This window comes from Equus przewalskii, chromosome 3, assembly GCF_037783145.1.
Source record: "Equus przewalskii isolate Varuska chromosome 3, EquPr2, whole genome shotgun sequence".
In the NCBI taxonomy this organism is placed as follows: domain Eukaryota; kingdom Metazoa; phylum Chordata; class Mammalia; order Perissodactyla; family Equidae; genus Equus; species Equus przewalskii.
Window position 1 is genome coordinate 116143666 of NC_091833.1, and position 25405 is coordinate 116169070.

The 25405-nt window shown below is 61.8% G+C and overlaps 1 protein-coding gene across 1 annotated transcript; it reads left to right on the forward strand.

The window, feature by feature from the left end:
* The first annotated feature begins 270 nt into the window (after window positions 1-270).
* Window positions 271-24937, forward strand: CPZ (carboxypeptidase Z). Its single transcript, XM_070613432.1, has 11 exons — window positions 271-542; window positions 6061-6093; window positions 7641-8015; window positions 10472-10684; window positions 12821-13017; window positions 13576-13737; window positions 14229-14387; window positions 18456-18591; window positions 20407-20546; window positions 23621-23720; window positions 24440-24937. The coding sequence occupies exons 1-11, from the start codon at window positions 455-457 to the stop codon at window positions 24805-24807; spliced, it is 1971 nt and encodes a 656-aa protein (XP_070469533.1). The 5' UTR covers window positions 271-454; the 3' UTR covers window positions 24808-24937.
* Window positions 24938-25405: the final 468 nt, after the last annotated feature.

Below are 25405 nucleotides of genomic sequence, written 5' to 3' on the forward strand. Positions count from 1 at the left end.
GAGCCTTCTGGTGCGTCCACATCCCGGGACAGAGCAGGGAGGTGGGGATGCTCCCTCACTCCCCTCGTGGCACCGAGGTCCAGAGCAGGATTACTTGACTGGCTCACAGCCAGCCGGGGTCAGCGCAGGGGCCGGGACCCCTCCTCGGCCCAGCCCTGTGCGGGAATCAGGAGTTTTAGGCAGGATCAGCAGGCGATCTGGCGGTCACCTCTCCAGTCGGCTCAAGTGGGAGTGGAGAAACTGAGCCCGGAGGGGGGCGCGCCCTGGGGCGGGGCACTGGGCCGGCGGAAGCGGGCTGCGCGCTGATCTGGCCCGCCCGCCCGCATCCCCGCGCAGTTTCTGGGCTGCGCTGTAACCCGACTCCGCGCTCGCGGGGGGCGGGCGCCGAGCGGCTGCGCCCCGGCCTGAGTGCCACATCACTGCGCCCGCCCGCCCGCCGCGCCGGCCGCCCACCATGCCGCCCCCGCCGCCGCTGCTGCTCCTCGCCGTCCTGGCCGCCGCCGCCGCCCGGCCCGGGTGCGAGTCCGCCTGGGACGCCGCTGGTAAGGCCCGATCCCCGTCCTGGGGGGGGACCGCGGCGCCCGGGAGGGAACCGGGGAACTTTCCCCTGCGTGACCCACGGCTCCGAGAGAACGTTCCGAAGTGGGCGCCCTGTGACCTTGGACCTCGTGGTCTGCCAAGGATGGGGCACTGGGCTCTCTGAGCGCATGGAGGCTGGGACCCCAGGGCGCAGCGCTCGGTCAGCGTGGGGGCAGTGCAGGGACACTGTGTCAAGCCCAGGGGTCCTTCTCGGGTCAGGGCACAGTGGGCGGGGGCACCTTCCTAGTGGGGACACCCTGCAGGTGGGATCGGAGGGAGCAGGTGCCAGGACTTTGTAGGGTGACAGGCAGTCCAAGGTCCCCGGTCCTTCCAGGCAGGGGGTAGTCTCTGGGCTGCCACACTCTTGACCCCTCCCTCCCAACTGGGTCTGTGGCGTGGACGACAATGTCTCCGGAAGTGGGCGCAGAGGGCCTGGGAGGGGGTGCATCCCCTGGGAGAGGAAGTGGTGCCCTGGGGTAGGGAGTGGGTGCTCCTGGAGGGCTCTGGGGTGGGGCTGGGTGAGGGGGACCCAGGGACCTTGGGGGGCGTGCACCTGCCTGTGTGATCTCACTTAAGTATGGGGTGTCGGGGTGTCAGAAGGCCAGGATCCTGGAGTCCTGGGCTCCGGTCCTGGTCACACCTCCTGTCCTGGAGTGGGCCTCAGTTTCCCTTCCTGTTTAAAGGTGGTGCGTCCAGTAGATTGTCCCCAGGGTCCTCAGCAGAAGCAGACAGCTGTGCCCCTGGAGGGCGGGGGTCCCCTTGGGCACAGGGGTCTGGGCGTGCCAGATTCAGAATCTCTCCAGTGCCAGGGTTGGTGGACACCTGAGAACTTGCTGGCGTCGACCAAGTGGATGTGCCAGGAGCAAAATGCCCCTCTCAGCTGTGCCCACGTTGGTCTTCCCCTTTTCTTCTCTCAGCCTGGATTTTCTGTCCCACTCTGGCCCTCCCTCCCACTCTACTCCCCCTTTCTGCAGAAAGGCCCAGGCGGGCAGGGCGTGTGTGCGCGTGTGTACTCGTGTGTGTGCGTGCACGTGTGTGTGGGTGTGCAGGCAGGATGCAGGTGGCACTTGCACAGTGTCATGGATGGATCTTCTTTGGTGAGACCCTGGGAAACGTCTAGGATCAGCGGCTTGTCAAGGACACGGCCCCCTCCTCTGGACTCGGGCAAGCGGGCCGCCCTGCCTTCCTCACCTGGAGGGGTGGGCAGGGTGGGTCTCTGTGTGTGGCATCAGTGACTGTTTCTAGTGTAAATCCTTCCTCCAGGCCTGTCTTCCCTCCTCACATGTGTGGTCCGTGGAAGCTGAGTGCCTTTCCAGACCACAGACTGGCGTCGGCGAGGCCCGGTAGTTTGAGTCCAGGCTGCTATAGCCAATGACTATATCCATGTCCCCAACTTACATGTCCCAGAGACTCAGAGCAAGCCCGGACCCTTGCGTCCCTTCTGCCTTGTCCCTTGTCTGGCGGAGGACTCCAGGTCTTCATAGGGAACCCGGGGTCTCACGTGACTTTCATGTTCCTAGGGGCCGGGTGGGTCTGGGTTCAAATCCTGAGTCCTCTACTCTGCTGGGTGACCTTGAACAGACGGCCTGACCTCTCTGGCCTCAATCAGGCTTCTCATCTATTAGAGGAGACCCTGGCCAGGAGCAACAACAGATCCTGGTCTTTAAGACGCCAGCCACAGGCCAGTCTCCGTCCCTCAGTCGAAGATGTGCTGACACCTCGTGGTCAAGAGGTGTAATGGTCTCAAGTGGCCCGCTAAAGAGCAGCCTTGGACCAGCGCTGGCCGACAGAGATGCCGGCCGCACAGACCATTTTACATTTCCTAGTAGCCATGCTAAGGAGGTAAGAAGAAACAGGTGGGATTAACTTTAATAAGACATTTTATTTAACCCAATATCTCCAAATTATTGTTTTAGTATTTGTCATCAACCTAAAAATTGTGAATGAACTATTTTACATTCTTTTTTTAGTTCCATCAGAAATTTGCTGAGTCTTTCACACCTACAGCCTTTGTCAGTTTGGACTCGCTGCCTTTCAGTAGCCACACGTGGCAGGTGGCTGCCACACTGGCTGGTGTGGCCGGAATAGCCGCTTCCTCTCTTGACTTACCCCCACTCCGGCCCCTGAGCTCCCTGAAGTCACACTCTGGGACTTGCCTGTTGTTATGGGTTGAATTGTGTCCCCCAGAGGATGTGTTGAAGTCCCAGCCCCTGGCCCCTGACGGTGACTTGATTGGGAAACAAGACCTCTGTAGACAAAGTCAGATTAAGATGAGGTCGTACTGGCTCGGGGTGGGCCCTGCATCCAGGGACTCGTGTCCTTAGAAGAAGACGGAAATTTGGACACAGACACACCAGAAGGATGTGACAGAGGCAGAGAGTGGGTGACGTGGCCCCAGCCGAGGATTGCTGGGAGCCCGGAAGCTGGGAGAGGCAGGAGGGATCCTCCCCGGATACTGGCACCTTGACTTCCGTCTTCCAGCCTCAGAACTGTGGGAGAGTCAGTGTCTGTTGTGCCGAGAGGTGGCACTTTGTGATGGAGCCCCAGGAAGCGGGTCCACCTGTCTCTCTGTTTTGCTCCTGGTGACCACTCTGGCAGCAGTTGGGGCCCAGTCAGCAGATGCCGCACCCTGGTCCACCATACGGTGCATGGGGGTCTGGGGGGGGGGGTCACAGTGGCCGTCCCTCCTTCTCCCTGTGCGACCCGGAGCCCCTGTTTGCTGAGTCCTTGCTGGGCCAGCCGCTGCTCCTCGTACCTCGCCGGCTCTTCCACCAACAGTGAGCAGAATAGTCTTCTCATCCGTAAATGAGGAGGCGAAGCCACGTGAGACCAGGGGGCATCCGCTTGTCAAATCCACACAAACCCATAAACCCAGGCACTCGTGTGGCATCTGATGGCTTTGGGGGCGTGGATGCGGGATACCTGCCTTGCTCCTGGTTTCTCACTCCAGGGTCAGGGGGAGCTCTGCTCACTGCCTCTCTGCTGAGAGTCTGGACGAGTCCTCAGAATCCCCACTCAGCTCAGTGCGCACAGCAGGCACACGCTCAGAGCATGGTGCGGGGGTGGTGCATGCACACAGAGGGGAGCCGGGCGCATTAGGTGACACCGTCCACCTGATGAGGCCTCGGGCTCCTGAGCTGGCTGTCTTTGTCGGCGTCTGCCTCGGTCCAAGCTCACAGGACTGTGACCGCGAGTCGGCTGAGTGTGAGCTCCGAGTGTGAGCCAGCGCCACACGGTGACCGTTGGACACGGATGCTCACACGGGCTCTGCTTGGATTTGAGCCTCTTCTCTGTTCTCTTTGACATTAGCCAGTTGTCTTTAACGACACAAAGCAGATGACAGCACGGTGTTCCAAGCAGAGTCCCAGGCCAGTTCTCGTTCTTTCCTTTTTTCCTCTCTCATTCCCCGGAGGGCGGTGGACACAAGACAGGGAGCACTTCTGACTATAAAGGCTTGGGAGTCGTCGACGGTGTGGGGTCAAGTGCTCAGAAGGCCCCCCGCCCACGTGCTGAAGGGGGCAGTGGCACATGCTGCTTGGGCGGCCGCTGGCTGTCCTCGAGCTCGCTCACTGCCAGCCTGTGCCTGTCTCCACGCACACTGTGGGGCATCAGAGGGCACGGGGCCGGGCCCGCTGCCGCCCTCTCTGTGGTGTCAGGGCCGGCTGTCCCGTACACAGACACTTTAGGGAAATGATTCTCCCCCTTGTTGCTTTGCCCAAAGGGTGCCAGCCGGTTAGGATGCCTGGAATCCTGGGCTTGTTGTCTCCGGGGAGTCATAAAACAGGGACCGTAGGACACACGCTGTTATTCGCGGGACATCTGCCTGAGCAGGGTCCTGTGCTGGACACGGAAAAGTGGGTTGTCTTGTAGAACCCTCACGTCCTTCCCACCTAGTGACTATAACGAACCCGTGTAGAATGGGGAAACAGAGGCAGAAAAGAGCGACTCCAGGGCTCTCTGCTGTGACGGGCCGGGCTGGACCAAGGGCTGTCTAGCTCCGGCCCTGGGCATCGTGCCTGCCCCTCGCTGTCCCCGTGGGAACACAGTGTTCTCTTACCATACTGTTTGGACGAGAAGGGAGAGCGATCCCGGGGCAGCCGGCGTGTCCCTCAGGCTGTGTGCACACACCCAGTTGCGTATCATCCAGGCGTTTCTGTGGGTCTCCTTTTGTCACCCACCGTGAGGGTGGAAACATGTTGTCGCTCGAGCGTCCGCTGGGGAGAGGGTGCTGTGAACGTCTCTGTCCCATGAGAGCTGTGGGAGCTGGCACATAGGCGCCAGGGCCTGCGGCTGCCCTGTCCAGAGGTTCCTGAGGGAGGAGCCACCTGGCCAGCCCATCAGGACCAGAGCCCCCTCCTGCGTCTCTTCCCCTGGGGGCTCCCATGTGCTCAGGAAGCTTTTGCGGCCCCACGTCTTCTGGTGAATCCCATGCATGGCTCCTATCCTCCCAGACTCCTGGCTCAGGCCTGGGTTCCGGATGAGGTTACCGAATAGAACTCGGGCCTCTTCCTTCGGGTCCTAACCTTCCTCCTGGGCCCTCCCCGTCTCTCCCTTTTCTTCTTTCCCACTGTTCCTGCCACCCAGCCTGTCCTCCCCTCCTGGGACTCCTGCAGGGCCAGCTGAGCTCTAAATGAGCCGCCCATTCCCATCTCTCGGACCCACTCCTTCCCCTTGGCGCTCACAGAGCACACGGACCTCCTTCTGGTGGGGACTGGACGGGTGGCATTGCTTGAGGGTGCCTTACTGGCTTTCCCAGGGGTTGCACTGTGGGCCCACGTGCCCGGGCCTCGAGGAGGGCCCTGGAAACCCACACTCGCATGGAGAGTTTTGTGGGTTGGTCCCCTTCTCCAGGAAGAGGGTCCCCAACTCAGGGAACGGGGCACCAGCCTGCAGAGTGTTCTGGAGGGCAGGGGACCATGCCTGCCTAACTCTGGGGGGACTCGGAATAACGTGGGCTCAGAGTCCGTGGTGGGGCAGAGCCCCTGGCACATGCTGCGAGGGCTGCTTGTCAAATATTCAGGAACTTTGTGAGCACTAGTTGCTCAACTGCTGGAAGCTTGAAAGTGGCCACGGTGGAAGTGTTTACACCACGGCCATCGGCCAGCTCTCCAGAACAGGGCGTTTCATCCTGGCCAGCAGGTTTGCCAGCACACTGGGGGGCGGTCCCAGCCTTTGGGGCCCGATAGATTCTGTGGAACCCACCCACTCTCTGGCTGCCTTTCCCTAGGCAGGTCCTGTGACCTCCCTGAGCCCCGGCCTCCCCCCGCGTGAGAGGAGGAGGACGGTCACATGGCCGTCAGCGGACTGCTGGGAGGACCAAATGAGACAGAGCTCGTGGCGGGCAGGCCCGGGGCGGGGTGCCCGCGAGCGCTCAGTAAGTGATGGGCTGCTGTCGGAAAGAGCAGCGCCTGTGGAACACAGTTTAGAGGATGACTGACGGCAGGGGTCTGCGTCTAACAGCACTGTCCTCTCTCTTCCCAGGCGGATGCCACAGGCCCTCAGCTGCAGACAGCGGTACGTGCGTGGACCTCCCGCGCTTCTGTTTTGTGGGAGTGATGCAGACCCTCCGTGCTATCGAAGCGTTTTAGAGAGCTGAATGCCTGGTTCCGAAGTGGGATCGATAACATGGCCCATCAACCAAATGCAAACCCCTTCTTAAACAGCTAGAGGTTAGACAAAACGGAAAAGCCAGGCCCTTCCCTCTGTGCAGCAAGGGCTCCCAGCCCTGGCCCTGCCCCCGGGCTCCCGCGGAGACGTTCCTTCCATTCCTCCCCTTGCTGCCCCATGAGGTGCGCTCCACAAGGGCTGCAGTCTGACCCTGGAGTGTGCGCTCGCTCTCTATCCCGTGCCGTCCCTGGCTCTCAGCGTCCTGCGGCACCTGCTGAGTGGGCTGGGTGAGCCCCCTCCCTCTCTGGGCCCTGATGTCGTCCTTCGTCAACAAGGAGGGGAACATGGGTTTCATGGGACGGTTTTGAAGATTTTGTGGGTCTGCTGTATCTAAAGGCTCAGAAGCAGACATTTCTTCAAGTCTCTCCTGCCAGACATGGGTATCTGGTATATTCTAAGGGAAGGGACTAGATTTTTTTTTTTAAGCAGGAAAATGTTTTCCCAGTACAAAAGTCGGTGACATATAAAATCTTTGAGTGGAGAAATGCTGAGCAGAAGAAACCCTGTCTTTTCTAAACTTTCACGTGGAGAAGCAGCAGAATCTCGTGACTCGTGCTGTGAGAGGCTGCCTGTGCAAGGTCCAGCTGAGGACAGAGGGGACGGGGATGGGAGTGCGCGGGCAGCGGCTGCAGGCACACAGCTCTACAGCGGCGGGGTCTGGAGGGCCGGCCGCGTGGCAGATGAGGGCCTCAGGGGATGGGACCATGGGAGCCCAGCCACACTGGGCAGGATGTCCGCTCCTGGGCTGGAAAGATAGCAATAATGATCATGTGTAAAAACACCCAGTGACAGCGAAGACCCTGCCTCCTCTCTGTACTTAAAACATCTTGCGAGGTGCAGAACCGAGGCCGGCCTGGCCAAGCCGCAGCTGTCTTCGCCCGGCCTTCTCCTCGAGGCCCTGAGCTCAGGTTAACCAAATGGGGATCAGCCGCTTTCCCAGAGACACGAGGCCTCCCAGCTGGGTCTATATTTGGGACCTGTTTTCTTGGGGCTGTGTCTTTGGGAGGGTTCACACCTGCTTCTGCCAAACCCAGACTCCGCTGGCCTCTTCCGTGCACCCTAATGTGGTAAGCCCTCGGCAAGCCTGGCTCTCCTGTGCCCATTTTGCAGATATGGAAGCTGAGGCCCAGAACAGCCAGCCCCGGCTCACTCACTAGTGAGCAGCTGAGCCCAGGCAGAACTCAGAGCCTTCTCTGGTCCTCCCACAGGCCCTGGTTTCCTCCAAGCAGCCCTTGTGCGGGTCCTCTCCCTGCCAGGCTGTGGGTGCCCCACCCCTCTGGGCCCTGGTCCTGGGTGGGTCTGCTTGGGCGGAGCAGGCTCTTAGGAAGTGTCTGACGATAACCACGTGGGCCATCGTGGCGGGGGTTGACCTGGTGACCCCTGCCTGCCCCCAGCCACATGCGTGGACCTGCAGCTCAGGACCTGCAGTGACGCCACCTACAACCGGACGGCCTTCCCCACGCTGCTGGAGCACCGGTCCCGGGAGGCGGTGGAGTCCAGCTCCGAGTACATCCTGCTGAGCGTGCTGCACCACCTGCTCGAGGGCCAGTGCAACCCCGACCTGCGGCTGCTGGGCTGCGCCGTGCTGGCGCCGCGCTGCGAGGGCGGCCGGGTGCGCAGGCCCTGCCGGCGCATGTGTGAGGCGCTGCGGGAGGCCTGCCTGCCTGCCTTCGACGCCATTGACATGGCCTGGCCCTACTTCCTCGACTGTGGCCACTACTTCGCGTCCGAGGAGGACGGCTGCTACGACCCCCTGGAGGCGCTGCGAGGTAGGGGGCTCTGGGGTCCCGGGGGTCGAACAGGACAGCCGAGTCAGAGTGGGATGGGGCCTCAGCCGAGACCCCCTGAGGAGGCCTCCAGTGCAGGTGCCCAGCTGGGGATGCACAGCCGTAAGAGCACGGCTGGTCCCCTCCAGAGAACTGCGCTGCACTGGCTGTGCCCCGATCTGCTCTGAGGATGGCATGTCCCCCCATTAGGCCGCCCAGCAGAGGCCTACCAGACCCCTCAGAGTGGGGTCCTCAGGCCCCACGGGCTCAGGGGGCAGTGGGAGGGGCTGCAGAGAGACGCGCTGTGGTTTCTCATGTGGGCCAGCCAGCGGGGGGGGGGAGGGGACAGCCCTGGTGGCTGTGAGCCACTCACGTGGAGGTGTGCAAGGCGGTTCTGGAGGCCCTTGGCCGCCGTGCTGTGGGGAGGGGCGGCGAAAGCCCTGCGTGGGGCTGGACCCCTCGCCTCTCCCTGGCTTTCTGCCCCCGAGGCCCTGGTGCACCCCAGGCTGGGCCTTCCAGAGAAAAGAAAAGGCCCTTGTGAGCGCCAACCCTCCAGGGCCCTAGCATCGTCCATGGCAGCCCAGCGAAGAGAGCTCTCTGCTCTGTGCTGTCCCAGACTGTGGCCACTAGTCCCACGTGGCCACTGAGGTCTAGGAATGTGGCTAGTGCAACTGAGGTCCCAAGTGGACTTTATTTGACTTTAATGAACTTAAGCTTAAGTGTAAACAGCCGCATGTGGGCCCTGTCTGGGGCCGGGACAGTGCAGAACATCCACTTCCGGCTCCCCACATCCTCTCGTCATGAAGGGGATGGTGAGGGTCACGTGATCTGGGGCCAGGTGCCACACGTGTGCCATCTCACTGAAGCCCCACAGCACCCTGAACACCCGTTATTACCCCATTTTGTAGATGGCCCAGCGGAGGCCAGGGAGGCAAATGGCGGCAGGGCGTCCGTGCCAGCTCCTGCCGGGCAGAGCTGGTGTGAGCCGGCCAAGCTCTGATGGATGGATGGCTCTGTCCATTCACCAAACAGCTCTTGAGCTCCTGCTGCATCCATGGCTCTGTGCTGGGCCACCGAGGATGGCAGGGGAGGACACAGAGGCGCATCTGGGCTGGCCTCAGCGAGCCCTGGGTTCCAGCTCTGCCTCTTGCTAGCTGTGTGCCAGGCTCAGGACGAATCCTGAGTGGAATTGGGGCTGGGGAATTCCATCTGCCCCGCGGGCTCCTGTGCGGATGCGCGGGGCCGGGGCAGCACTTTGCAGGCAGGCAGGAGCTGTCTGTGTGTGCGGAGGCCCAGAGCGGGGGCACCCAGGGTGCCGGGTGAGGGCAGACAGACGAGCAGAGGAAGGGAGCCAGACCTCTCTGGGCCCAGCCCGCCTGCCCTGGGAAAGCCCGTCAGTCGGTTTAGGAGAGATTATTTTGGGCAACTCCGGCACCAAATTGCCACTTTCATCTGCTTTCTTCCCCCTCAAAAACCATCGTGAGCAGAAACAAAACCACAGGGCCAGTGAGGCCCTTAGGGGAAAGCATTCACTGTTGCCAGCCTGCGGGGGCCTGCATGGCTCAGCGCAGAGGCCCTGGTGGTGGCGCGGAGGAGCTGGGCCCGGAGTGACCAGGGCCATCCTCGGGCTCGTGCCCCAGTGAGAGGGATGGGACAGCCCGCTGGCCTGCAGATTGCCTGAAAAATGGCCGTTCCCTGGAACTGGAAGCCCATCAAGTTCTCCTAAGCAAACTTTTAAAAGTATAGGGAAAAGCTTCCCGCACCCCCCTCCCTCACCCCCCCCTTTCTCCTTCCTCATCGTCCTGCCTCCGCCTTTCTCTCCCCCTCCCACCTCCCCACCCCCCCCCCCCCCCCCAGGCAGGCTCGCTGCTGTGTTGTAATAACAGCAAACATTTGCAGTCATCGAGCTGGGTGGTAGACTGTAAGGAGCCTTTCAGAGCTGTCGCCTGACTGAGAGGCGAGGCAGCTGTTTCCGTGATGATGCCGAGTAAAGCCTGCGTCAGCACCGGGTTACAGCTAAAGTCAGGAGGCCGGGGCCGCGCAGGGCTGTTCCGTGGGTTGAGGATTCTGTAGGTACATCTCCTTCGCGGTCTACTGTTCTGTATTTTATAAAGTTTCCGAAGTAACTGTGCGTTACTTTTACTCATAGTAACGTTAGGCGCTATGTTGCACGCACATCTGTTGGGCGCTAGCATCAGCTGTCGATGTTTAGTGTTATAAAGGGCTTTTTAATTAAACACATAAACACAGATTGGCCGGGAGCCGTCTGAGGGGGACGTGCGGGTCCCGACCCCCAAGTTGCTGCGGTGCAGTGGGGGGTGTAGATGTGAGGGCACTGGGAATGCTCAGGGTCCCGGGCATGCGTAGCGGGTCAGGTGGGGGCACACGGAACCACCAGCGGTGGGTGGGCAGCTGCAGGTGGAACACTGACCAGGCCCCCTGCCCCATTCTGCCCCCAGGAGGCCTGGATGCCGAGGAGGTGCTGCCCTCGGGGCTGCCGCCCACCTTCATCCGCTTCAGCCACCACTCCTACGCCCAGATGGTGCGTGTGCTGAGGCGCACGGCTGCCCGCTGCGCCCACATCGCCAAGACCTACAGCATCGGGCGCAGCTTCGAAGGCAAGGAGCTGCTGGTCATCGAGTTCTCGGGCCGCCCTGGCCAGCACGAGCTGAGTAAGCCCCTGTCGCTGTCGGGCGCCCAGTGAGAGGGCTGGGGGTTTCTGCTTGGCCTTGGGGTGCACAGGCTGCGGTGCAGAATCTTCATCAGAGCCCGCAGTGTTTCAGGGACGGGGCGCAGGCGACAGCGGGGCAGGGCTCTGCTCGATGCGGTGGGGTGCATGGCCACACCCCACAGGGCGTGTGGAACCACTGTAACAGTGATGTCCCTGGGGGTCTAAGGGAGGCGGGAGGGCGGGGCCCGGCCCGGGGATGTGGCCTGCGGAGTGAGTCAGGGGACGCCAGGAGGGTCTGCTCCGGCTGCGGGCACATCGGTCCTCGTGCATCTGTAGCAAGATGTAACTGTGCTCTGTGCCTTTTGTTGTTTCTGCAACCCGGCCCTGGCCCCCTGGCCCCCTGGCCCCCCGGCAGGTACGTGCTCGCGGCCCGGCCGCTTCACGTTCCCGCTTTAAGCTGCACAGTGAACACAGTGTCGCAGGATCATGTGACTCAAGCACCTTTTCCATGTAAAAAACCCATGTCCCTTTCAACTCGAATCAGGCTCGGTGGCCCTGTTTTGAGATGAGAGCTGCGTGGGAAATGCGGGAGGTTATTGGCCCTCCAGAGCTGTGTCCTTGCCCAGGGTGGGGAGTCAGACTTCTGTGCAGTCGGAGTTCACTGGCCACTGTAACTGCGAGGGGGCCGCTCGGGCCGGGAGCCCGGGGCTGAAAAGGTTACCGCGAAACTGAATTTCAGGGGCAGCCGAGGGGAAGGCAGTGGGCCCTGTGGCCGGGGCTCAGGGTCTGGCCCGAGAATCCAGGATGTTCTAGCAAAGACTCAGCCCCCTGGCTGGCAGCCTGTCTCCTGTGTGGTGATGTGAATGTGACCATGAACCCCCTCTAGGGTGCTGAGAGCGTCTGGGTGCAGGGGCCCAGTGCTGGCCTCTGCTGGGGAGTCGATGAGTGAGGGTCCTGGTCCTTCTCAGCTCCTCTGTCTCTATGACCATGTGAGTCAGAGGGGATCAGTCTAGAAGCAGTCCCCATTGGACTCTCGGTCCTTATAAATTACCGAAAAATATACCTCGTCCTGTTTAAGTGACTCTGGCACCTTTGCTGGGCTGGCCACACTCAGCTCAGTTTTCACCTTGGGTTTGGGCAGCGTGGATGTCATGAGCTCAAAGCCCCATCTCTTGTCAAGGGTCAGAGGTCATCCAGCACCCCCCAGCCTCCAAGGCCCACCCTCCCTCCCACCCCTCCAGCTTGTGGCATTCTCTGGGTTGAAGGCACGGGCTCTCTCGGTTTCGCATTGGTCTGCAGCTTTGCAATCTGTGGGTGAGGGGTGTGCCCTGTGCAGAGAGACAAGGGAGGTGACCGTTGTGGAAAGCATTGGGGTCATTTACACCCTCGGAATGTGGGAGGGACATGAGCATTCACTCCCACAGCTGTAAGTCCTTGGACCACGCACAGCCAGGGAGGGAGACACCGTTTTCCAGATGAGCAATGTGAGGCTCAGAGAGGAGAGATGACTTGCCCAAAGTCACAGAGCTAGTAAAGCGGCCAGGCTCCTGATCCACTCCTCTTCCCACAATCCATCCATCCACCCATCCACCCATTCATCCATCCATCCACCCACCCACCCACATACCCATCCATCCATCCACCCATCCATCCATCCATCTGTCCACCCACCCACCCACCCATCCATCTACCCATCCACTCATCAAAATATTCATCATCCACTCATCCAGCCATCCATCCTTTCATCTGTCATCAGTCCTTCCTTCCTTCCATCCATCTTTTCATTCATTCATTCATTCAAGGGCCAGCTGCCTTCCTATCTAAGGACCGGTGTACGACTTAACTTATTATACAAACGTGAAGAGTGGCTCTCAATGAAATTCACACAGACCAATGATACCACATGTTATTAATTAATATCCTTGATTCAGTATGCTAATAATTATGGGTAAATGTAAGAAATGAGCTCAACCAAGTGACGACCTCAATGACGCCTCCTTAGCCACAGAGATACTTGGGCCCAAACAAGGCTGAATAAAGTCCCAGAACCTCCAGCTGCTCTCGCCTTGGGGACCCTCAAGGCTCTGGGGACCTGGGGGCTGTGAGACAACCTCCCAGGTCACTGTGTCTCCCCCAGTGGAGCCCGAGGTGAAGCTCATTGGCAACATCCACGGCAATGAGGTGGCAGGACGGGAGATGCTCATCTACCTGGCCCAGTACCTGTGCTCCGAGTACCTGCTGGGCAACCCCCGCATCCAGCGCCTGCTCAACACCACCCGCCTCCACCTGCTGCCCTCCATGAACCCCGATGGCTACGAGGTGGCCGCCGCCGAGGTGAGGGCCCCGCTGGCCCCCATGGCCGCTGCCCCACCCATCCGTTCACGTTCATTCACTAGCAGTAACTGTGGGTCTGCGTGGGCCCAGCGCTCGGGTGATGAGGATTCAGCAGGCATCAGCGTCGGCGAGGCCCTCCTTGGGGGTGGGGGCTGATGTCGATAATTCTAAGGTGTGTTGAGAAGGCGTCGCACCCTATAGAGGAAGGTGACGAGAGAGGGAGAAAAGAGAGTGTGCCTGTGTGCCAGCCGGAGCTCGGGGAGCTCTGCGAGGAGGTGACGTTGGAGCAGAGCCTGCGGGAGGTGGACGTGAGCAGTGCATGACCGTTGGGGGTCCTCAGGCAGGGGGAACAGCCGGTGTGAGGCCCTGAGGTTGGAGGTTCAGCAGAGAGGCCAGGTGGGAGAGGCCGTCAAGGGCAACTTTTCCAGGGTGCCCCAGGTCGTCAGTAAAGTCAGCGAGAGCTTGGCCTCCAGCCCCTGACAGTCAGCCTGGCCTGGCAGCCCCCCTCCAGGAGGATTGGGGTGGGGTGTGCTGACCGGGGCTGGCCTGTGTTTTCAGGGTGCCGGCTACAACGGGTGGACGAGTGGGAGGCAGAACGCGCAGAACCTGGACCTGAACCGCAACTTCCCCGACCTGACGTCCGAGTACTACCGCCTGGCCTCGTCCCGCAATGCGCGCAGCGACCACATAGCCATCCCACAGCACTACTGGTGGGGTAAGGTAGGAGCTGCTGCTGCCTGTGCCCACCCCATGAAGGCCTGGCTCCTCCCACGGTTGTGCATCTGAGGGGTCTCTGGTTATTCTGGGACCCTCAGGTGTGGCCCCCCCCCCCCAGGGCAGGAAAGCCTGGCGGCTAACAGCCTTGGCGCTCTGAGCCTCAGTTTCCTGCCTGTGAGGTGGGGATAGCTCCTCACTGGGTTGTTGGGATTCAGGGAACACAGAAGCCCCCAGAGCCTGGCAGGTGCTCAGTGACAGCTGCCCGGAAAGGCTGCCTGGAGGGGGTGACGTCCCCATGAGGCAGGAAAGGAAGTTCCAGCAGGAGGACTGGCATGTGCAAGAGACTGGTGGAGTCTGAGTGGAATCCTGAGGGCCGGGCCAGTGCTGGGCCAGGGCCCTGGGGGGGTGGGCGTGGAGGGCCTGGAGAAGGCTGTGGAAGCCTGTGGGCGTGGCCGGTCCTGCGAATGGCCTCCTCTGTCCTGTGTTCTGGGCAGGTGGCCCCTGAGACGAAGGCGATAATGAAGTGGATGCGGACCACGCCCTTTGTGCTCTCAGCCAGCCTCCACGGGGGCGACCTGGTGGTGTCCTACCCCTTCGACTTCTCCAAACACCCCCAGGAGGAGAAGATGTTTTCTCCCACGCCCGATGAGAAGGTGCGAGGGGGCGCGGTGGCGGGGAGGGTGTCCCATGGACGCAGGGAGGCAGCTGTGTGGGTGGCGCTCTTGGGGCTGGCCCGGTGTCGCTCCTGTTCTGAGCTCAGTGACGTCCAGAGTTGCTGAACCGTTGGAAGCCTTGCAGGCCCAGCTCCAAACCCCCTCCTCTGGGAAGCCTTCTGGCTGGCTGGAAGCGGCCCTGCCCCCTCTTCCATCAGTGTCGGAGCTCCTGGGGTGCGACTGTGGCCCTATCTGGCGAGTCGCCCTGGTGTTTTCTGTCCAAAGGAGGGCAGGTTTCTGGCGACGCCGGCAGAGGGCAGTGCTGCAGCGTGCAGGACACCCCCGTGCTCTCTCTGCCTCACTCCTTCCTGGGGGCCTGGCGGGTTTCAGGGTGGGCTCTGAGGGAGGGAGCCGGGCTGCAGTGGGACTGGAGTAGGGATTCTGGCCCTGGAGTTCGCTTTGGCCCTGAGGAGGCCCTTCCCCTCTCTGGGCCTCAGTTTCCCTCACTGGGCACAGCAGCAGGGCATGAGACGTGTGATGGAGGCAGACCGTCTCCAACCCCACTCTTCTCTTAAGCCGACTTGCTGCCCCCAGCCCCCAGCCCTGACTGCGCCGCTCCCCGAGCCTGTACTGGCCCTCATGCAGGCTGATCTTCTGGGACGGGTGTGGATTTACCCCTTCCCATTTTATGGATGAAAACCTGAGGCGAGGGAGGGGGTGACCTCTGATGGGCCAAGAGCCCTGCAGCTTAACTGCCAGAAACTGCCCCTGGTGACCATCCCCATCCAGGCCAGCCCCGTCCCCTCCTGGGACGACAGAGCTAGAAGCTCTTGCCTTGACCGGCCTAGGGGCCTTGGAAAGGTCTGAGCTCTCCGCGTGGTCACTCAGCAGGCCTCCTGGAGGACCAGACCCAGGGCGGAGAGCCAGGCCTGCCCTCTGCCGCCTCCTCGAACTCTCCACCTGGAATTCAGGGGCAGGGCGGGGAGGGAAGGGCTAGTCCTGACGGTTGAGTGCCCAGAGCCCAGCTCACACACGGCTTGTTCTCCTCCCCGGCCACTCAGAGGTCAGCTCGGTCTCACCCAGCCCCCTCCCTTTGTGTGGCCGGTCCCAGGGCCACCAGAGGGAGCAGGACTGGACCCTGCACTGAGGGTCCTAGTCTAGGGCGGGAGACAGAGCCAGAAGTGGGCAAGGACAAGAGGCACGGCCAGGGCCAGGGTGGAGGGCTGCCCAGGAGGCCGGGGGCGCACAGGGTGTGTGTGTGCACATGTGTATGTGTGGGCATGTTGTGTGCATGTGTGTATGTGCATGCGTGTGTAAGGGTGAACCCGTAGCCTGGCCCAGGACGTAAGGAGGGCTTCCCCACAGTGGCGGCTGCCGCAGCAGAGCCTAAAGATTGCGATGATTTCCCACAGACCCCGGAAGGGCCTGGGTGGGCAGCGGGAGCCCGGCGGAGCAGGAAACCCGCTCAGCAGGGCCTCCTCAGGAGCCGGGGGCAGCACCGGCTCCACTGGGCCTTTGTTCCTGCACTCAGCCACTCACTCACTCATTCACTCACTCACTCATTCACTCACTCACTCATGCATTCATTCGCTCACTCACTCACATATTCACTCACTCGCTCACTCACTCATTCACTCACTCGCTCCCTCACTCACTCACTCACCCACTCATTCACTCACTCACTCACTCATTCAACCATTCATTCATTCCCTCACTCGTTTATTCCCTCACTCATTCATTCCCTCACTCATTCATTCACTAACTCACTCACTCACCCATTCACTCATTCATTGACTCCTGCAACCAGCGCATGCCTAGAGCCTGCAGGAATGCCAGGTTCTGTGCTCAGAGCTCAGCAAGTGCCCCCCAAAGGTGGCTGAGTGGTCTCTGCCATGAGCTTGGCACTGGTTCCCTGTGCTGTTCAGAATGCAGGGCCAACAACTGGTCAAGGTGGGCGCCAGGCTTAGCATCTCTGAATCTCAGAGGCCGATTCGTGAAGATGTCCCCGGGGGGAAGTTCACCTCAATGAGTCCCACCAGAGTCAGAAAAATGAGAGTCTTCCCCACCAGCCATCAATCATTGGTCGATAATCCTTCGGGCCTGTAGCCAGTGGTGGTCTCTGCGGAAACCAGGGTCCCAGGAGAGGCACTAAGGGGCAGCGGAGCGTGAGGAGGGGCTGGTCAGGGTGTCCCACGTCATCCCCAAACTTCCATGGTGCCCCGTGGATGAGGGCCAGCCCCTCAGGGAAGCGTTCAAGACCCTCAAGGCCAGGGCCGCTGGCCTCACCCCGGCTGTCCCCCGATACTTGCACCTCCTGCCAGATCCTGCTCCCGAGCTCAGCTCAGGCTCGTCTTGCCCACCACCCTCTGTGGCCCGGCCCACACCCCCGGTGGGAACCGGCTGGGTTCATCCAGGGTCACAGGCAGCAGGAGCTGGGTGGGCTGCTCCTCCTCCGTGGGCGCTGGCCTGTGTTCTGGGGCCCGTGCCAGTCCACGTCTGCCCCTCCTGGTAGCCCGCTATGCCCCACCTTGTTTCATTTATTGTTGTCTCTGTCTTTCTCTCGCCCACCTTCGCCTGGCCTCTGGGCTGGAGCTCCTCCTGACGTCCTTGTCCTGTGCCCACCCCCCGGGTCAGGGCTGATCCCAGCTGGACCTGCGGCTCAGGCAACCTGGGTTTTGGGACTGATGGTGACTTTCTTTGCTCTCCCGTGGGTGGGCAGTCAGCAGAGGGACTGACTGATTGGTGACAGGAGGGAGGCCCGAGGGCAGAAGGAGAGAGACAGGCAGGGGGCATGGGAGGGGAGCAGACTGGGAGAGAGTCTGGTCCAACCTCTCCCCCAGCCCAGGTCCCGCTCTGCAGACGGGTGGTGAAGGGCCAGGGTGGTGGGAACCCGGGTGGGCTGAGTTCTAGAAACAACCCCGTCAGCATCTGTAGGCACAAGGGCCCCTTTCTTTGGCCCCTGGACTCCTGGCTGAAGACGGTTGATGCTCACCACGGCCCCCGGGTGGCAGGGGCGCTGGCAGGATGGCAGTCCCTCACCTGCTGACCTGGTGACTGATGGACACGCATGGGGTTGTAATTTGGGTGTTTCATTTGTGTCTATGGGACCAAATTGAAGCTGCACAGCCTTCCCCCTGAGAAATTTGACTCACCCTTCTCCAAACCCTGGGTCCTGGGCTCTGAGTCACCGTGACTCCTGCCAGGAGAGACACTCGCTGTGGCCTGGGGCAGCTCCCCATTACTCACCCTGCCTGCCCACTCTCCCCCTTTGTTACAGAGGGGTCCTCACCCTGGGACAGACTTCTCCCAGGGCCGGGGGCCTCTCCTCCACCTGAGGCCCGCTTGGGAGCCTCCATGCTGACTGGGTCAGACCCCATGTCCGGCCCTGGCACACACAGAGGCCTGGGACCTGCCTGAGAGGAGATCTGTGGGCCCGGGGTGGGGCGGGGTGTGGGATGGGGGGAGCCCCCGGCTAGGGGAGACCAGTGGGGCAGGGGGGCTACACCACCCCAGGAGCCCCGTGTACTGTGTCCCATGTCCCTCTGCCAACCACAATGGCAGCCGCACCCAGTGGCTATGGCAGCAGGCAGGAGGGCTCCCGCAGGTGCTGGTTGTCCCTGGGGAAAACAGAGTGACGATGATCATACGGGAGACCTGCTGGGGAGATGAAGTCAGCGACCACAAGGCCCACCCCAGCCTCCCGCCTCTCCCCGAGGCCTGTTGTCTGCACAGTGGCAGGAAGTGCTTTTAAATTGCAAAGCCACCTTCCATGCGCCCTGCCACCGTCACTACAGTGTGCAGCCTCCTTGAGAGCAAGCCCACACTCCCCAGCCGGGTGTGCAGGGGCTCCACGGTGCGCCCACGTACCCATGACGGGTGCCCTGAGCTCTGGCTGCCCCACCTCGGGGCCTTTGCACATGCTCTGCCCTCTGTGTGGACACCATTCTGCTCTCCTACCCGTGCTGCAGACCCCTCCGACAGGATGCCTCTTCTCACCCATCGCCCCAACTCTGAGGGCCCTGCTTTCTCGTCTTGCTTCTGGGAAACCTCTCTCCGTCTCCTCCGCAGATGTTCAAGTTGCTGGCCAGAGCCTACGCCGACGTGCACCCGATGATGATGGACAGGTCGGAGAACAGGTGTGGGGGCAACTTCCTGAAGAGGGGCAGCATCATCAACGGGGCCGACTGGTACAGCTTCACGGGAGGTGCGGCCCTGGGCGGGCTGGGGGTGGGAGGGAAGATGGGCGGGGTGCTGGGGCGGGAGCCGGGCTTGGCGCCTCCTCCAGCAGCTTTTTCTGGCAACTGGATTCTGGACTGTGGGAGGGTAGCAGAGATGCATCATGTCCCCCCTCCCCCAGTGGTGGGGATCCTTCTGCTTGGGGGACGGGAAATTCGGGCGTGGGCTGGCTTTAGTCCTAGTTGCTGTCATGATGAAGCTCAGTGTGTGACTGTCCTGGGAGACTAGGCCTGTGGCTTCTCTTGCCATTTCTGTGACTTATTTAATGAACGCCTGCATCTCATAATTCCACCTGTGACCAATTCTTTTTGGCCATTTGGGGGTTAAGTAGGGTTGCCGGATGGAGTACAGGACCCCCAGTTGAGTTTGACTATCAGGGATGTAATGAAGAGTTCCTTAGTGCTGGATAAGTATGTCCCAGATGTTGCATGGGATATACTTATACTGAAACTCCATTTGTTGTTCCTCTACATTCGTCTTAACCGCATGTCCTGCATTTTGTTGGCTAAAGCTGCGTTAGGTGCAGATGCCGCACAGAGCAGCACAGGTGCACGTGGCACCCTGTGCATGAGGGGTGCCCACTGGGCTGGGCCTGCACTCGTCTACGCTCTGCCTGCCCCCGTCCACACCAGCACACTTGTTATTTGCGTCCTTTGGCAGACGAGGCGGTTGGGCTCAGACGAGAGACGGGCCTGCTGAGGTCCACACTGGGGATGGCAGGGCTGGGCTCGCACTGCAAGCCTGTCCGCCCCCGCTCCTGCATGGGCAGAGAGGGCGGCCCCTTCGGTTCTGAGGCCAGTCCTCGCCCCTGCCCGGCACTTTCGGTGCTGCCCACGACCGCACGTGGTCCTTTCCAGGGATCACGGCAGCTTCTGCCTCCCAGAACCCAGGCACGTGGGTTCCCTGGCTCCCAAGGGGGGATGGCTTCCACTCCCTGTTACGACCCTGTTATGAGGGTCTGCAAAGGATCCTCAGGCTGGGGCTCAGCCTGGGAGAGGCCGGCAGCCAGGCGCCAGCTGGGTTCCCCTCCCACAGGGACACGGACCCAGGAAAGCATGAAGCCAGTGGTCAGGGCCAGAAGGGCCAGATGGGAGGGGAATGTGGCTGCCCTGGGGACTGTGGATGTTGAGTCAGTAACTGGCTGCTGGGCAGTGGGTGCCACGGCCTGGAGGAGGCCCTGACTTCCAAAGGGCAGGTGCCCCAGCAGTTCCCAACACAGGGCTGTCCCCTCAGTGCCTGAGCCCTGCCCTGGAGGATGGTTGTGGCTTCTGCTGGACAAGAAACTCCAAAAGCAGATGGGGCAGAGGACAGAGGGCAGAAGAGGGGGCAGCGGTCAGCCCAGCTTGCTCCCAAGCCTCTCTCGGCCGCTAATCAGCCGCTCGTCCAGCCTTGGAGGCTGTGTTCTCCCTGGAGATGGAGGTCACAGGACCTTTCTCCTTAGGCTGTTGCCGGGACTGTCCCAGTAAATGCACAGTATTGGCCTTGGGGATCCAGGCCAGGGAGGGCCAGCAGCTCGGACGCCTGGGGCACATGTGGCTGCCGCGTGCTGCTGGCTCCTTGACTGGAAATCCGCTCCTTTCTTGCCCACCGAGGGGCCGTGTGGGAGGGTGGGTGAGCCCTCAGGCTTGGGGAGCCGCAGGGGTTGAGAGTGCAGCTCGGCCCCTGCCCTGCCCGGGCCTCAGTCTGCTCGTCTGTGGAGTAGGGACAGTGCCAGCCCTGCCTCCCCGCTGCCCGGCCGCCCGGCCACGGAGGAGCTGGTGTGGACTCTGGCCCTGTGCTGCAGGCATGTCGGACTTCAACTACCTGCACAGCAACTGCTTTGAGATCACGGTGGAGCTGGGCTGCGTGAAGTTCCCACCCGAGGAGGCCCTCTACACCATCTGGCAGCACAACAAGGAGCCGCTCCTCAACTTCGTGGAGATGGTGAGCTCCGGGCGGCCTCGCTCGGGCCCAGCTGGGGCCTGGCGGTTGGAGGTCAGAGTCAGGTCCCCGAGGAGCCCCCTTAACCTCCTGGTCCAGCACACTGTGTAGTGGGCTCAGCGCCCACGCATCCATGCCGTTACACTTCACTTGTCGTTAGTTACCCATCCATTTGAAGACTCACTGGCCGCCTCTCCTCCCACTGGCCGGCCCTGGGGGTGCTGTGGACAGCAGGGGGCATATGTGAGCATGCCCAGTATAGCAAGGGTCTCGTGGCCTAAAAGGGCACAACTGAGCCAAGGGATGCAGGAACCAGGGCAGCCTGGGAGGCACCTGACCAAGCCTCAGGGGCTTCCTGGAGGAGGCAGCACCTGGGCTGTGTCTTGAAGGAGTAGGAGGAATCAGGTGATGGGACAGGGAGAGCTCAGGCAGAAGGGGTGGCATGTGAGGGTCCTCGTGGCTGAAGTGAGGACCGTCGCCATGGGAATGGGGTGGCACTGGGCAGGAGCGAGGCCCGAGGTGATGGCTCTGGGCAGCAGGTGTCTGTGTGCTCCAGGCAGGGCCTTGGGCATGTGTGCCCCCAGACTTGGAGGAAGGGCCCAGGCTGGGGGGACCTGCTATTACGGGGCTGGGGTCACCCAGAAACAGGCGGTGGGTGGTGAGTACAGGCGTGGAGAATGTGTCTAAAGTAACCCCTCACTGGACCCAGAGAGCCGCGTGTCCCGGGGGCCTAGTGGCCCCCACCCAAGTCCCGCCGCCTCTCCCAGCCCCGCCCCGCACGCGGGCTCCTCAGCGTGGCTCACCGCCGAGGGATGCCGTGGGGCTCTGAGTGAGGTGCCACGCATGAAAGGAGCACAGAGTCGAAACGAAGCAGTGGTTTTAGATAAGCCTGTGCTGTTTATTTTCTGAGCGTTTTCAAGAATTGCTCAAATTGACCATTGGCTCAACATCCCGGGGAAAAGCAGGCCCTAAGAGAGAAACAGGATCCCCCACAGGAGACAGCGAGGGGGTTGTAAGTGCACAGCACTTTACAGCTGGTACTCCCGCACATGGCATCGAATCCTGACACCAGTCGTGGGTGGTAGACGGGCTGCCCTGGAGGCCCTGGGTGCCGGGGAGGAAAGCGCTGGTCTGGGGTCTCTTGGGCCCTCCGCGGGTTCCCATTCTCGGCTCTCGGTGGCCATGAGTCAGCCAGAGGAGGAGGCAGAGGTCAGAGAATGACAGGGCCTGTCCAGTGTCACCCAGCGACTGCCCAGAGCTCGAACTCAGATCTGGCTGCCCCTAGACCTCAGTTCTGTCCGTGAGCCCCCTCCTTTCTAGAAAGATCAGGAAGCTTCCTCCTGGCAAGAGCCAAGCGGAGCCTCCTGGCCCCGCCGCTGCAGCAGCAACAGGATCGTAGCCAGCCTCGTGAGTCTTGTGCGAGTTTCTTGTTTACGGCCGGGCCGGTGACCTCTCGGCGCGCCGGCGGGCCGGTCTCCACTAATGGCTCCCGGCCAGGCCTCCTGCTCATTTCGTTTTACGGCTGTCTGGTGAAAATGAGTTTTAAGGAGCCGTAAGTGGAGCTGGGATCGCTCCGTGGATATTGCATGTGAAGTCTCGGGATGGAAAGATTTAATAGCAAGCGTGGTACTGCGGAAGGCTGGGCAGCACGCGGCCGGGCATCGCCGGCCCCCGAGGACGACCCCCCGGAAAGCCGAGCCCAGCCTTCTGATAAGGATCGGGTCTGTCGTGGCCCATTGAGGCCTTTCCACAGCGATCCTGACCAGGCCTTGGGTGGGTGTCTGCATCTCCCCGGTCGGGAGGGGAGGGGATGCGGGGGAGCTCCACGTCCCTGGTTCTGCATGAAGACGACTCCTCAGCCCCAGAGCGAGGGCAGAACAAGGTCTAGCTGGTGCCAGCTGACACTAAATGAAGCCCTACTATGTGTCTGGCCTCTGCTATCAAGTTGGGGGGACATCACAGTGAGGTCAGGACTGTGGGACCCTAGGGGAGGCCCCTGATGTGGCCAGTCATCAAAGAGGGCTTCCTGGAGGAAGAGGAGTGTGAGCTGTGTCTGGAAGGGGGAAAGGCATTGGCCAGGTGAGAGAGCTGGTTAGGTGTTCTGAGCACAGGAAGGGGCAGGACGGAGGCTCAGAGGCCTGGGGCGGCACTGGAGCTGTGGGGGGCAGCCTCAGGCAGGGAACAACCTCACTGCCCTGTTTCCCCTCCCACCCAGTCATCCCGGCCTCGTTTGATGGTACCTGTGGATCGGGACAGAGCAGGGTGCTCTGGCTTGTTGGCTGTCAATCGTTTTAGGAGAAGCGAGAGCAGGACCAGGCAGCCCCAGGAGCTGCTTTCCTTGCGGGAAGTGCAGTTGCCGAGTCTGAGCGCTGGGTCTTCGGGGTGCCTGCTCGGAAGCCGGGCTGGGCTCAGCACCTGTCCGTGGGGTGCTGGGGCCGGTCCTCCCCCGAACCTGTCACTGCGCCTTGCGTGTGTCAGTTTTTACCCTTCAGCGACGCCCACGGCAGGCCCTCCGCCCTGGCTTCCTGACGGGGTGACAGTGCTGAGGTGCAGGTAGCTGGCCCAGGTCAGAGAGCAGGTTGGTGGCTTGCCCGGGACTGGCACCAGGGACCAAACACTCGAGGCTATGTCCTCCTGGTGCCCCACGCTGCCCTCGGGACCTTGGCTCAGGGAGAGCCCGTCTGGCATGGGCTACGGTCATGGAGGGAGGGGGCTCGGCGTGCTGGGAGGTAAGTGTAAAGGGTTTCCGGGCTCAGCACTCACAGCCTAGGAGACGTCGTCAGCCAGACCCTCGAGCAGGGCTGTGGGTCAGTCACAGACCCAGGGGAGGTTGATGGCCAGAGGGACCCCAGAGGTGGCCTGGCCGGTCACCCTCATTTCACAGATGAGGAAACCGAGGCCCAGAGAGGGGAGTGACTTACCTGAGACATCAAGGCATGGTGCAGAGCTGGGCTCAGCAGGGCGGTGTCCCAGAGCCCCCGGGCTCCCAGTGGAGATGGGCGGGACTGGCGGGGGCGGCCATCCCACTCTCTGGAGAGCACGCCCCATGTCCGCGCCCTCATCCTTGGTCTCTTCAGGTGCACCGGGGCATCAAGGGTGTGGTGATGGACAAATTTGGCAAGCCGATCAAAAACGCCCGCATCGTAGTCAAGGGCATCCGCCACGACATCACCACAGGTGAGCGCCATCCTGGGCCTGCGTCGTGGTGGCGGGCTCCTGCGAGAGCTCACGGCGTGCCCCGTGCTCTGAGAGGTGGCTCCGTGGGTCCTCGGCCGCCTGGTCGATGGGGGAGGGGGACCTGGTGTCGACGTCCATCTGCCTTAGGCCGTGGCTCCTGCAGCTTCGGGCACAGGGCAGAGCAAGCTCAGGTCCTGGGGCCCGAGACAGTCGACGCATATTCTGTGCCCCTTAAGAAGTAACTGTCCAGGAAGCCCCACTTTCTGTAGGATGGTGGGATGGAGCCACCTCCAGTCACAAGCCCGTTTGTTCATTTCCCAGAGTTTCTATCCCACCGATAGGCTGGTGTGTCCAGCCCTGTGTGGGCTCTGGGTGCCCTCAGGCCAAATAGAAAACTATGACATGTTGTGACCTGAGTTACCCGGTGGAGACGTGGTCCGGAGGAGGGAGGGGTTGCTAACTGTGGGCTGGGTGTGGGGAGGGGATGGTCTGTGAAGGCTTCAGAGAGGAGATGGGGCCTCGGCAGGGCTTTCAGGGATGAAGAGGAGTTTGATGGGGGGAGGAGGTGGGAAGGATGTCACAGGCCAGTGCAGAGGCAAGTGGAAATTTGTGGTCCGTCTGCCCTCCAAGCTGGCACCCGCTCTGACACCGTTACCCATCGTCTCAAGGCTGAGTCTGAGCCCGGGTCTGAGAATCATTTTTATTCTATTTGTCCACAGCCCCAGATGGCGACTACTGGAGACTGCTGCCCCCAGGGTCCCACATCGTCATTGCTCAAGCCCCCGGCTACTCCAAGGTCATCAAGAAAGTCACGATTCCCGCCCGGTTGAAGAAGGCCGGCCGCGTGGACTTCATCCTCCAGCCTTTGGGGACCGGACCCAAGACATCCCTTCTCGGGCCCCGGAGAAGCGGCCCCGGGCTCCGAGGCCCAGCGGGAGGTGCCGGCCCACACAGGGAGCCTGAGGATCCCGGCCAGGAGCCCCTTGGGGCCCGGAGACAGCCCACAGCCGGCGGGAGCAAGCCGTGGTGGTGGTCCTACTTCACGTCGCTGAGCCAGCACAAGCCACGCTGGCTGCTCAAATACTAGGCGCTCCTGCCCGCACCCGCCCGCGTGCGGAGGCCCAGCCCCGCTCAGCCAGGGCTCCTAGCTCTTGATCTCGGCTTCCACAGACATGCCGCAAAGCCGTTTCCGTTTGATTAAAGTGTTTTTATTCGTCTCGGCTGTGCTGGGAGGCTTTGCATGGGAGGCACCTGCCCGGGGAAGAAGTGGACCCCGGCTGAGTGAGGGCCGCCCTGGCCTCGTGAACCTCGACCTCCCTGGGGACCGGTGCTCCTGCTGTCCCACAGGCAGCCCATCACAGGGCTGCCATTACACCTGTCTGTGCGTGGTCCTTTCCTGGACTGTGAGACCTTAGAACGAGAGGGAGGGACCCTCTACTTTACAGATGGGGAAACCGAGGCTCCGCAGGGGACGTGGCATGCCCCAGGTCACACACAGAGAGGGTGGCACAGGGCCGTGCAGAAGCTGAGACTCTGGGTCTGTGGCTGAGGAGGGTGTTTCTGGGGTCCGTGGAGCTGGGATGCGAAGGAGAAAGGTCAGGGGCCCTGGCAGCAGGTGACCCCTCAGGCTCAAGGCCTCAGGGGCAGGAGAGCCGGCAGGAACCTCAAGCCCCGTGGTGTCACCC